General features: G+C 40.0%; 1 protein-coding gene across 11 annotated transcripts in view; it reads left to right on the top strand.

The window, feature by feature from the left end:
• The window catches only part of RYR2 (ryanodine receptor 2), a 756,924-nt gene that overhangs the window by 449,816 nt on the left and 293,055 nt on the right, over positions 1-14,053 (top strand). For all 11 annotated transcript variants that reach the window (XM_043596215.1, XM_043596214.1, XM_043596207.1 and 8 more), the window contains one exon: positions 1,534-1,617. In XM_043596215.1, coding sequence (XP_043452150.1) covers positions 1,534-1,617 — 84 coding nt within the window. The remainder of the gene's footprint in view (positions 1-1,533; positions 1,618-14,053) is intronic.

Below are 14,053 nucleotides of genomic sequence, written 5' to 3'. Positions count from 1 at the left end.
CTCTGCCTGAAGCTAATAGACCCCCCTGACCCATCACCCCCACACAGGAAAGCATGGACATTTTTCTTCAAATGACTTTACAAATGGGGTATCTCTAAGTGCCACATAAAATTCAGAAGCTATAAGAAAAGATGGTAAGTTTCAGTTATATAAAAACATATTTGAGATTCTGCATATAAATAGCACTAAATAAAGGAAAAAGACAGACTAGAGAAAAACATTTGCAACTCCTATCTCAGACATAGGAAGAGCTTCTAAAATGCAATAAAAAACCCAAATCTAATGGAAAAGTGAACAAATAATATTTTCAAAGAAAAAAAAAGTACAGGTACTCTTAAGAATATGAAAACAGCACTCAGATACACTTAGAATATGAAAAATACAGGAGCGCCTGGCTGGCTCTGCTGGTAGAGCATATGACTGTTGGTCTTGGGGTTGTAAGTTTGAGCACCATGTTGGGTGTAGAGGTTACTTAAAAGTATAATCTTAAAAAAGCAAATCAAAATGGTAATGAGATACCCTTTTAACCTACTAATTGGCAAATCATAAGCGGTTTGGTAACTGTGTATGGGAAACAGGCGATGTTGTAGACTGCTGGTGGGAATGTAAGTTAGTAGCGACTCTATAGACATTTGATAATATTTATGAATCCTTATTTTATCTGGTTTATTTTGAGAGCTAGAGAGAGAACCAGTGGAGGAGGGGGAGAGAGAGAGGGGGACAGAGGATCTGGAGCAGGCTCTGCACTGAAAGCAGAGAGCCTTACGTGGGGCTCAAACCCACGAGCTGTGAGATCATGACCTGAGCCGCAGTTGGATGCTCAACTGACTGAGCCACCCAGGAGTCCTATAAATCTTTAAAATGCATATACCCTGTGACTCAGTAATCCCATGTCTAGGAATTTTTAACCTACAGATGAAGGATACAGTACATGTACTAAATGTATGAGGTTGTTCATTGTGGCATTGTTTGTAATAACAAAAGACTAGGTATGAACAGAGAACTGGGTAAAAACATTCTGATACATCCAACTAATGGAGAACTTCAAAGTTGTTGAAAAATAAGCCAGCTTTATATGAAAGAACCGTATATCAAAGTTATAGTGCCAAGTCAAGATAGAAAATTGCAGAGAACTATACTCATTGTGTAAAAGGGAACAAAGAAACAATACACATGCACACACACACACACACACATACACACACCCATACATGTGTGTTAGAGACTGCACAGACTAGAGCAGGATATTCAAGAATTGGAAGCAATCAGTGCCTTTAGGGAAAGAAACAGGACCACAGGGAGGGGTTTGGAGAAAGACATACTATTCACTTGTTTTTTTGTAATGTTTCAATTTTCAATGTCTTACTCATTACTCAAAACTAAATACTTTATAAGCGTTTTTCCTTTGCATTAACAATTTCTTGTCTGCTTTCAAGGTTGACTGCCCTACCTTATTCCCATCCGCTATTGTGTTGGGTTATTCCAGACATAGAGAGGGAGTTCTTACAGCTCATCTCTGGTTTTGTTTTCCAGGACTTTGTTGGCATTAGGATGTCATGTGGGAATAGCAGATGAACATGCTGAAGAAAAGGTGAAAAAAATGAAGCTGCCCAAGAAGTAAGTTGAATGTCTAAACAATATTAGTCTATGCATCAATTTAGTGCACCCAAATAACTCTTTTTTTAATTGTATTTAAATCCAAGTTAGTTATCAAATAGTGTAGTAACAGTTTTCAGGAGTAGAATTTAGTGATTCATCACTTACATATAACACCCAATGCTCGTCTCAACAAGTGCCTGCCTAATGCCCATCCCCCATTTAGCCCATCCCCCTACCCAGCAGCCCTCAGTTTATTCTCTGTATTTAAGAATCTCTTATGTTTTATCCCCCTTCCTGTTTTTATATTATTTTTGCTTCCCTTCCCCTATGTTCATCTGTTTGGCTTCTTAAATTCCACATATGAGTAAAATCATGTATCTGTCTTTCTCTGACTTACTTCGCTTAGCATAATAGCCTCTAGTTCCTTTCATGTTATTGCAAATAGCAATATTTCATTTTTTTAAATCACTGAGTAATATTCCATTGTATACATACCATATATACACATTGTTTTTAACCATTCACCAGATGATGGACATATGAGCTCTTTCCATTATTTAGCTATGGTTGATAGCTATAAACATTGGGGTGATGTGCCCCTTTGATTTAGCATTTAAAAAATTTTTTCTTTAATATTTATTTGCTTTTGAGAGAGAGAGAGAGAGACAGAGTGCAAGCGGGGGAGGGAGGGGCAGAGAGAGAGACACAGAATCCGAAGCAGGTTCCAGGCCCTGAGCTGTCAGCACAGAGCCCAACGCGGGGTTCGAGCCCATGAACTGTGAGATCATGACCTGAGCTGAAGTCAGATGCCTAATCGACTGACCCACCCAGGCGCCCCTTGAATCAGCATTTTTGTATCCTCTGGATAAATACCAAGCAGTGCAATTTCTGGGTAGTAAGGTAGCTCTATTTTTAATTTTTTGAGGAACCTCCATGCTGTTTTCCAGAGTGGCCGCACCAGTTTATATTCCCATCAGCAGTGCAAAAGTGTTCCCCTTTCAACTCAGCCTCACCCACATCTGTTGTTTCCTGAGTTGTTAAGTTTAGCCGTTCTGACAGCATCCAGATAACTCCTGATGGATACCTGGGTGACTTCCTCAGTAAGGAAACAAAGCTCAGGAAATATTTGGGAGTATGTTATAAAAAGTATGTTATTTTCTCTGTGTGTAGGTGTGCGTGTATACACCTGTGCCTATATTCCTAACTGTTTATCTGTGGTTTTCTACTTTCTACAAAAAATATTCGTATAATTTAACTTGGTTTTTACTAAAAGAATATATATTTTTTAAAATTTTTTTTAAGGTTTATTCATTTTTCAGAGACAGAGAGAAAGAGTGGGAGTGGAGGTGGGGCAGAAAGAGAGGGAGACATGGAATCTGAAACAGGCTCCAGGCTCTGAGCTGTCCACACAGAGCCCGATGCAGGGCTCAAACTCATGGACCGTGAGATCATGACCTGAGCCGAAGTTGGACGCTTAACCGACTGTAACACCCAGGTGCCCCATTAAAAGAATATATTTTAGAAATAGTTATAACGTTGGCATTATTATCGACATTTTATGATGAGAATCTGAGACTATGAATGCTATAGGGGTGATTTTACCTGCTGGGCTACAGCCTCTATTCCGTGATCCTGTTTAACTTCTCTAAACCTCACCTTTCTCAGCTATTAACAGGTGATACCTTCTTCATAAGGATATTTGGGTATTAAGTGAGGAAGTGTTAAAGAAATGATTGCTATATCCTGTTATTGTTTTTGCTTTATTTCAGTTTCCAGGAGGTACACACATTGTAGATAGGAGGTCTGGAAATGTGTTCAGTAATATCATGAAGATTAAAGCAAAGCAGCCACCCCGTAATCTCCATCAGTCACCCTGGCTTTGTGTTACCCCAGATAAACACAAAATCAAAATAGAAATAGTGTGGGAAGCCTGAGTGACTCAGTGGGTTAAGCATCTGACTCTTGATTTCTGCTCAGGTTGTGATCCCAGGGTGGTGGGATGGAGCCCGTGTTGTGCTCCACTCTGAGCTTGGAGCCTGCTTAAGGTGCTGTCTCTCTGCTTTTGCCCCTTTCCCCTGCTTGCACGCTCTCTTCCTTAAACAAACAAACAAGCAAACAAATAAATAAATAATTTTTTTTAAAAGGGGGATAAAAAGAAGGAACATCAGGCGAGTCATGTTGCTGATGTCACGCTTGTACCCGGCATTTTAGAAACTAGGAGCATTGTGGGGCGCCTGGGTGGCGCAGTCGGTTAAGCGTCCGACTTCAGCCAGGTCACGATCTCGCGGTCCGTGAGTTCGAGCCCTGAGTCGGGCTCTGGGCAGATGGCTCAGAGCCTGGAGCCTGTTTCCGAATCTGTGTCTCCCTCTCTCTCTGCCCCTTGCCCGTTCATGCTCTGTCTGTCTCTGTCCCAAAAATAAATAAACGTTGAAAAAAAAAGTTTAAAAAAAATAAAGAAAAAAAAAAAGAAACTAGGAGCATTGTAATAAACAAAGCCCCAGCCCTTATTGAGTGTACATCTACAGAAGTCTGTTCCTCTTCTGTTAGGTTTATTCCTATGTGTCTCATCTATCTTAGATATTAAGGATTTCTTTCTTTTTGTCGTTGCACATGATCTCTAAACGATATTTTAAAAGATATCAATCTAGCAATATTACTAAATTTATTGTTAACAAATAACTCTGCAGATTCTTGGCGTTTTCCATGTAATAATAATATTACCTGATATTGAGGGCAGTTTGTTTTCTTCCTTTCCAATATGCCTACTGTTTTTTCTTGTGTCATTTCATTGGCTATATTGAATATCTCAGGTGATAGTAGCTTATAGTGTCTCATTCCTGAATCTTAAAAAAAAAGAAAAAAAAACTTTGGGTTTTAAGTACCTTGTAGATTATTAATGGATCCCATTATTATTATTATTGTTTATTTGAGAGAAAGAGAGAGAGAGTGCTAGTGGGGAAGGAGCAGAGAGAGAGGGAGAGAGAGAAGCCTAAGCAGGCTCAGCACTGTCAGTGCAGAGCCCGATGCAGGGGTGAATTCTGGGAACCATGATATCATGACCTGAGCCAAAATCAAGAGTCGGATGCTCAATTGACTGAGCCACTCAGGCACCCCTTATCCCTCCTTTTAATCAACAAATTAGACATTCATACAGAAACGAGAGCATCTTTGTGGAGGTTTCCGGATTTTGCACCTTACTCCAAGAGACCCAGCAGGAATCTCACTCACCAGTTCAAATGGTAGGAGACAGACAGACCCCAAAGAAACCTTAGAACCTGATTAACAGGTGCAACTGCCCAGATCCCTCTTGTGGCTGTTTGGGCAAGAATTGGGTGAGTGCTGCACTGAGCAGACTCTCACCCACTACAGAGAGCTTGCAGAAATCTAGCCCTTCAAAAGGGAGATTCCGATACACCATTGAAGAAGAAAGGAAAAGGAGGGGTGCCTGGGTGGCTCAGTTGGTTAAGCGGTTAAGTGTCCGACTATGGCTCAGGTCATGATCTCATAGTTCATGAGTTCGAGCCCCATGTCAGGCTCTGTGCTGACAGCTCAGACCCTGGAGCCTGCTTTGGAGTCTATGTCTCCCTCACTCTCTGCCTCTCCTCTACTCATGCTCTGCCTCTGTCTCTCTGCCTCTCTCTTTTTCTCTCTCTCTCTCTTTCTCTCAAAAATAAATAAACATTAAAATAAAAAGAAAGGAAAAAGGAAAAAATGAGTTTAGTCATGGTGAAGTGGTAGGAGAAATTTTCTGGACACTGCCCTACCTCCAAGAAGGTGCCTTTTGGGACTGATTTATCTAGTGAAGGTGACCTGTCCCACAGGAAAAGAGGAAGATGGTGAGAGAGGACCCAGCTTCCCCAGCTGGCAAGATGCAGCTTGAGATACCCATTTCCGTCCATCAGCACCCAGTGTACTAATGTGGGAGCTTAGTGGGTAGAAGCTTAGGGAGGATTTGGGGAAAGAGGAAGATAATATTTGCAGACATTGAATCTGGTCAGCAGAAAGTCCATCTAGAAGCCTTTGGGAATGACATGCCCTACCCCATCTCCCTACCCAGGCCATGGGCCTCCCCAGCTCACTAAGTGCTAAACCCATACTTCTCCCCCACTCTGCTGCTGGCTTTGTGAGTGTGCTCCCAGGTAACTCCAGGAGACAGGGAGTATGCTCAGAGAACAGGCCACACATGGTGGGCAGGGAAGTAACCATAAACTTGAAATATGACACTCCCCTCTGCAAATCAAAAAAAGAGGTTTCTAATTACCCGCCTGGCCAACTCTATGAACCAGAGAAGACACAAGAGCTGGTTAAGAGGGTCTTGGCAATTTCAAATGCAAAAGCAAAAATGCATACCTATAAGCAATGTGAAAAATCAAGAAGTGTAGAGTCACAAAAGGAAAATAATTCTCCAGCAACCAAGCTCAAAGACATAGAGTATTAGGAGCTGATAAAGAATTTAAAGTCACCGCTCTGAAGAAATTCAGCACGTTAAGAGGAAACTCAGAAAGGCAATCCGGTGAAATCAGGAGTAACGTTAATAAACAAAAGGAGATCTTTACCAAGGCAATTGAGATTCTAAAAAAGAACTAAAGGGAAATACTAGACCTGAATAAGTCAGGGAATGAGATTAAGAATGCAGAGGAGAAAATCTGTCACAAGGCAGACCAGGAGTAAGAAGGACACGTGGCTTGGAGGACATGAACATAGAATTAATATAGTTAGAAGAAGAGCGGGACCTGAGTTTAAAAAGAGTGAAGAAAGCCTAAGAGACCTCTCAGATTCTATCAGAAAAGCAAATATCTGAATGATCAGGCTCCAGAAGGAGAAGGGAAGGTGAAGGGGACAAAGTTTATTTAAAGAAATAATAGCCAAGAACTTCCCAAACCTGGAGAATGACTTGGATGTACAAGTCCATGAAACTAATAGCACATGCTATTATCTGGGTGTAAAAAGACCCTCTCCAAGACACATTAAAAAAAAAATTTTTTTAACGTTTATTCATTTTTGAGAGACAGAGCACCAGTGGGGGAGGGGCAGAGAGAGGGAGACACAGAATCCGAAGCAGGCTCCAGGCTGTGAGCTGTCAGCACAGAGCCTGATTCGGGGCTCGAACCCACGAACCGCAAGATCATGACCTGAGCCGAAGTCAGATGCTCAACCGACTGAGCCACTCAGGTGCCCCTCCAAGACACATCTTAATGAAACTGTCAAAAATCAACCATAAAGAAGGAATCTTGAAGCCAAGGAAAAAAGAAAGTAACTGACAAAGGAAGCCCCATTAGGCTACCTGCTGATTTCTCAACAGAAACTCTGACAGGCCAGGAAAGCGTGGAATGATGTATTGAAAGCATTGAAAGATAAAAATTGCCGGCCAGGAATATGCTGTATGGCAAAGGTATCCTTCAGATACGAAAGAGAAATAAAGGCTTTCCCAGACAAAAGCTGAGGGAGTTTACTGTCTCTAGACTGGCGTTACAAGAGATGCTGAAAGGAATTCTTTGTGCCGAAATGGGAAGACGCTATCCCAGAAACATAGGCTGTGAAAGCTCACAGCACGCTGGTCATGGGAAAGAACAGTCACACTTAGAGAACTGTAACTCTACATTCGGATGGTGTGTTAACCATGCAACCATAGTATGAAAGTCAAAGGAGACGAGTAATAAGAACTATAGCTGCTATAAATTGTTAACAAATGCAGGACACAAAAGGAGATAAATTATAACATCAGTAATATGTAATGGGGAGTAAAGGTGGAGCCTTTTTAGGTGTTCAAAGATAAGTTGCTATCAGCCTAAAATGGACTGTTTTATCTGTAAGATGTTTTATTGTAATTCACAAGGTAACCACCAAGCAGAGACCTTGAGTGGATCCTCAAAAGACAAAGGGAAACAGAACATACCTCCATGGAGTATAACCAATTACAGAAGTAGGCATAAACAGAGCCGGGGGGGGGGGGGGGGGGGGGGGGGGGGGGGGGGGGACAATGGAAATGCAAAAGGACCAGAAGGCAATGAATAAGATGGCATTACTAAGTCCTTACATATCAATAATTACTCTAAATGTACATTGATTGAATTTACCCATCAAAAGGCACAGAGTGGCTGAATGGGGAAAAAACGTAACTCCTACAGGCTGCCTACAAGAGACTCATTTCAGATTTAAGGATGCACACAGACTCAAGTGTCATTTGCATTACATGCTACATTTCCTCTTCGAAAATAGGCCATTTGAGTGTGAGTGTTTTCTGATACATAATACACACCATTTCACTAAAAATCCTTAAGGACTTTTGTAGAATGTGTGATTCATGGTAGTTCTTTTCTCCCTTTCTCCTTATTCCTCCGCAGAACAAACAAGCAGACAGCTGAAGAGTGTAACACATTATATTATCGTCAATTCTTAAATTCACAAATCTTTGTACATTTATTGTAAAGTGAAGCTCTGGACCCACTGCATAGTTTGATGAACATAGAGTCCATTTACTGTAGGAATAAAGAAAAAACGCAGTAGAAATAATCCACTCGGAGAGTTTATGATTGCCGATTTCTAATATGCCCGAGTAATCGAGATTTAAAAGCAAAACTATAGGTTTACTTTATATTTATTTATTAAAAAATTTTTAACTGTTTTATAGAAAGAGATTGCCGATTTCTAATATGCCCGAGTAATCGAGATTTAAAAGCAAAACTATAGGTTTACTTTATATTTATTTATTAAAAAATTTTTAACTTTTTTATAGAAAGAGAGAGAGTGACAGAGTGGGAGTGGGAGAGGGACACAGAGAGAGGGAGACAGAACCTGAAGCAGGCTCCAGGCTCTGAGCTGTCAGCACAGAGCCTGATGTGGGGCTCAAACTCATGAACCGTAAGATCATGACCTGAGTCGAAGTCGGATGCTTAACTGACTGAGCTACCCAGGTGCCCCCAAAACTATAGGTTTAAGTGAAAAGAAAATCCTTGTCTAAATACCAATGCCATTTATTAAAACTTTTCTTTAGCACTCATGTGTGTTAATAAATCAGCACAGAACATAGGACCAGGAACTGGTTGTCTGACTGTATCACTGGGAACAATAGGTAATGTTGAATTATGAATTGGTAGTGTTTAGATTGTCTGAGCGGTCTTTAAATCCAGTGACAAATCCCTTCCATACCCCACTACCTTCTTACCACTAATGCTAATGAAGCCCCTGGTGGTGATGGGAAATGGAGGGGTAAGTGGTGTCTCAGGCATATTGAGCCACATAAAAGGCTAAGAATGATAATCTAAGGCTAAGAATGCATGTATATAGATACAAATGACTTCTTGAGATGAAGGCTTGGATGCTGAATGTGTGGACCCATGACATAGTACATGTACCAAATTCAGTTTGTGTAAATAGTTACCTAAGTGAAAGGCAGTGTTACAAATACCATTGGATTTTTTCTGTCATGGTGAGGCACTGTGATCACGAAAAAACAAAACCGGTTTATAGACTTCTTTTCTGTGTAAGGAGTAAATTTCACAAACCACAAATCAAAAAATGCGCTAGCGTGCAATGTTCTTTATTTTCTCTGATCAGGTTTAATCTTGCATTCAAGCCCAATGGGCCTTGCACCAGAATGAAGCTTAGTATTAGAAACTTAATCCTAGTCTTTTCAGGGAAAACTCTGTTAAAATCGTTGTTTTCTGTGTTTATTCTCACCTTTAAATTTTTGATTGAAATGTCATATTCTCAAAGTGGTTTTTCTTGACATCTTAAAAAAGATCAAATAGTTCCCTATGTAAAATTGTACTTTTCCCCATGTCCCCTCTTCTACTTTATTTTTCCCCATAGCACTTACATCTTCTAACATACTATTGTTTCACACTTTGTTTACTGCCTACTTGCATCCGAATATAATTCCTATAGACTTTTTTGTCCATATTGTTCAGTGATATATCATTAGTTCTTGGAATAGGGCCTAAAACATTCTACCGCCAAATGAATATTTGTTGTTGAATTTGAATTGAAGGTCTACCCTCCTCTTACTCCCAGGACCACCTGTGTTTAGGACACTCACCCAGTGGGGAGCGAACACTGGATCCATCGTCCACCTCATTTGACTGTGCTGCCAGGACTGATTTATGTCAAAGAAAACCAGAGCTGGACAGGAGTTAAAACCGTAAAGGCAAATTGTATTCAGGAACTTTTGCAAATAGGGAAGAGAGACCTATGTATGGAACTGGACTCCATTCTGAATACAACAGTGATAAGTGGGGATTTATAACCAAGGAGCAGCAGGGCTGCAGGTCAGTAGATAGAAAATTACTTAGGAAGACACATCAAGAAGGGGGATTCTGCAAGATGAACTTGATAGGATTCTTGCTGAAGGCAGATCAGGTGATGGGATAACAAGGTAGGGGATGAGGGATGCCATCCGATAGGAAGGTTGGAGGATTTTCCTTAAACTGATTGATCAGTAGGATTCTTGCTAAAATGGAACTAATCGGAACATGACAGAGCCCAAGGTCAGAGTCCTAGACAGAAAGAGGATTCAGAGGAGCCTGACTCGAGTTTGGTCTGAGTGTCTTTGTCTTTTGTCTTCATTCACCTCTGCTGGCATCTTATGGGGTGCCTGTTTTCTGCACTGGTCTTGGTAATGAGTCCACACAGTGGGTTTCTCCTTCTCATTTCTGTGAGTCCTCCAGGTCACTGCTCTTCTTTTTGCCTCTTCATTGCTAGAAACCTGAGAATATTCTCTCTGGCAACTTGGGGATTGCAGTCAGTTGGTGGAGGGAGGTGGGAGACTTGGCTGGCTGCCATATCTGTTTTTCTGTAGTCGTGCTGCACGATGAAGGGCTTGGGTATGAGAGATTCTAGGACCTGGCCACTATCCTTGGTACACTCTGGGGACAAGACAGAAGTTCACTTTGGCCGCGGGATCTACCTGGTCTCTTCCTGGGTGGGGGTTGGAGAACTCTGGCTTCCCTCTAAATCCTCCTGTTCTTCTAGGCTCTGTGGAACCTATTTGCGCAGGGCGTAAGAAGTCTTTATCGGGTCTTCCTTCTGTCCCAAGGCATCTGGGCCTTGCTCTTTTGATACTCAAAAACCTAACTTTTACTGTCAGAAGGCCTTTATCTAAAAGACTATGGTCTCTGCAGTGAATTTTCAAAGTCTATTTTAAAAATCCAAACCAAGAATGGCTTTCTTTGGTCTCTCTCTTGAGATGACCCCTTCTTGGGGCACTGGATACCTTGTGGTTTTGTTTCAAAGGGGCTTTGGGGTAGGGGAAGGCCTTGGAGTAAAAAGAAATTGATAAAAGGGAGTTGGGTGGTGGGGGCAGGTCTCCAGGGCACTTCATCATATCACCTTTACTTAAAAACAAAGAAGTGAAGTAATAGAAGAAACCTATCCCTTGTCCATTTCCCTCCTAATTTGTACATTGAAATTAATTCTCCTGTATTTGTGCTCTGGAGGAGTTTTGAATTCTCTTTCTGTTCTTTCTGTGAAAATGTCAGCCCAGTATGCATTTTTAGTAGATGTGCTTCCAGCAAAAACTTGTCCTGAATATCTCTGATGTGCAGTCATCTGAGATTTTCCCATTTGTTCCAAGGTACTTGAAGGGCGGATTTGGTTTTGAAATTTACACCTCACATCCACTGAACTTGGACATAATCTTTTCATGTTTACTGTGCATCTTTCACAGCATAATGACTTCCAAGCTTCATTTAACCTGATTCATCCTAAACAAGGAAGCTTGAGAGGTGGGAGAGGCTAGAAAAAAAAAAAAAAAAAGAAAAGGTTTTTCTCTTTAGTGTTTTTGGAATTCTGCCATGTTTTTGATGCCACCACTTTAATTGCCCCCTTAGTGATATTATACTGAGCACTTTATTCAGAGGCTTATTTAGAATACCTGCTTCAGAAAAATGCGGGTCAGGTGGGAATGAAGCCCAAAGTGAAATTGCTATTTCACGTGACAACTCATCAGTGGGGTCAAGTGCTGTCATTTTTTGTTTACATCTTCGATAATTTGGTGCAGATGACACTGGCAGTTTGCCAGTTTTGTTTCATTTTTGTTTTATTTCTCCAGGCACAAGGGTGTTTTAGAAAAGAAACTGAAGCCCTATACACGTAGTTTATTAATCTCACTGTTTTCTTTTTTAAATTACTGGATTTTATGCCACGTCAAAATAAATTAACTGAGAGATAATAACTACAAAAGAATTTTGATACCTTGGAAGGTCAGTATATTGAATGTATTTATTTAATTCCATATATATTCCTCATCGGCTGCATTTCAGGATGATTGATGGAACAGGGACTTTGCATATAAAAGTAAAGGAAGTAAAACGATACCTACCAACCATACTGCAGGAGAAAGAGATCTATTGACTGATTCTGGCAGAATTTTCCCAGGAAGGTCAAAAAGGGGGAATGTAACACATCAACATCAACATCTTTAACATGAGATATTTTGTATTTGATGCATATGATGATGTATTTTGAATTAATAGAATTACTATTGATACAACCTTTCCCTATTATTTGAGCTACAAAATTCTACTCCCCAAGAATTATAATGGTAATCTTTCTTTCCTTTATTTCTTTTAAATTTCTGGAAATTAATCTGAAACTTTACTTGAAACCACTTAGTTTCCAGTTTACATGCTTTTCCAGGAAAAGCTTTGCTTTTTGTTCTTTTTCAACCACGAGAAGAGAATATTTCATATAAGCAGTTGGTTGATCTTTATGTACCTACTAAAACTACATTAATAAGGTGAAATGGACGGTATTTACCAAAGTTCATTTATTCTCCTTTAAAAAAAAATCCTATTTTTATATAATGATTCGATTCTTACTTTCTCAACGTGTACTCCAAACAAAAATAGTTTTAAAAATCATTGTGATACTACTAATTCATATTGGTTAAGCATTCATGATGTCACCATTTTTGTTAAGTCTGTGAATTTCAAAAATATCTGTATTTGTTTTTACTATAGGTGATTTGAAGTACAACAGTATGGAAGTAAGGGTCAGGGGGAATGGGAGTCAGTAACTTTAATTTCGATGGGATTATTAGCCATTTAAAAGAATCACTTTATTATTTTTTTTAATGTTTATTTATTTTTAAGAGAGAAAGCATGCACAGGAAGGGCAGAGGGAGAGAGAGACAGACAGAGAATCTGAAGCAGGCTCCACATAGAGAGTCAGGTATCGCGAGATCATGACCTGAGCCAAAGTCGGATGCTTAACCGACTGAGCCATCCAGGTGCCTCTAAAAGAATCTCTTGAAGCTTCAAATCCTTTCTTGCACAGGGTTATGAAGAAAAGTAAAATAAATTATAGTCTACATCTGAAAATGAGCATAAACCAATTATTGTGCCATGTTAAATCAACGGATGCAAATACATCTCCAAGGGTTTTCATTATGATCACAGATTGAAGCCAGTCTAGTAGATATTCCTTGTAGGAAGAGGAAATTTTAGAAGATAAACACTTATGTCACATATTATCCAGCTTTATACATTAGTAGAATTTATCTATAATTTTTGACATGGAAGGACCTCCTTCCCATCTTCCACCTTTCAAACATCCCTCCCCATTCCGTACGAGATATTGCTGGAAAGCCTACCATTAGAATTGGTTGTCAGGGGAAGGATTTTTTTCACTTCACATGCACATACCCCTCATTAAGATGGCTTAGGCTCTAATCGATTTTTCATAGATTAGTTTCCAAACTGTATCCGGTATGTCTCCTGTCTGACAGTTAGGAGGTCTCAGGGCCATTACAAAATGGGAGGAGAAAGACTTGTGTGCTGTTATGCTACCTCCTGCTGGGCGATGGTGGGGAAGCCAGGAGGAGGGTGTCAAGCAGAGGTGGGAAGACTGGGCGATAGAGAAGACTGAGTTCTTGATCACTGATTCTAACACTGCCTCCAGCTAGTCACGTTAAACTTGGAAATTAAACTGTGCTAGCTTGATCATATGTTGGTACTTGGAAAATAAACTCTGTTAGCTTGATCATCTGTTGGTACGTTGGAAATCTATTAGGAGCTCTTTCTCGAAGAAAATATTTTTGAATGAGTGGCACCTGGCTGGCTCAGTCAGACGAGCATGTGACTGTGGATCTGAGGGTTGTGAGCGCAAGCCCCTCGTTGAGTGTAGAGAAAATCTTTAAATGTACATATTTTCTGAAAAAAAGAACTTGTATGTAGACTGTGCTTCTAGTTTACAGATTTATCTATTTATAACCAGAATTCTATAACATACAATGATTTGTATGAGTGGTTAAAAAATCCCATGTGATTTCTTTATACAAAAAAAAGACAGGAAAAAAAAATATTGTTAATTACCTAAACCTGCAGAGTGCTGATTTAAAACAGAATGAAATTTCTTGTCTATACTTATAGCTCGTGACTATAAATTGAATGACATAAGGCAGGAATTAACCTTAACTGTAACAGTTGCCAGACCAATCTAATCCACTTAAACAAAA

Source organism: Prionailurus bengalensis, chromosome D2 (genome assembly GCF_016509475.1).
Source record: "Prionailurus bengalensis isolate Pbe53 chromosome D2, Fcat_Pben_1.1_paternal_pri, whole genome shotgun sequence".
NCBI classification, from domain to species: Eukaryota; Metazoa; Chordata; class Mammalia; order Carnivora; family Felidae; genus Prionailurus; species Prionailurus bengalensis.
The sequence above is the reverse complement of the archived record's forward strand: the minus strand, read 5'-3'. Positions and strand labels throughout refer to the sequence as shown.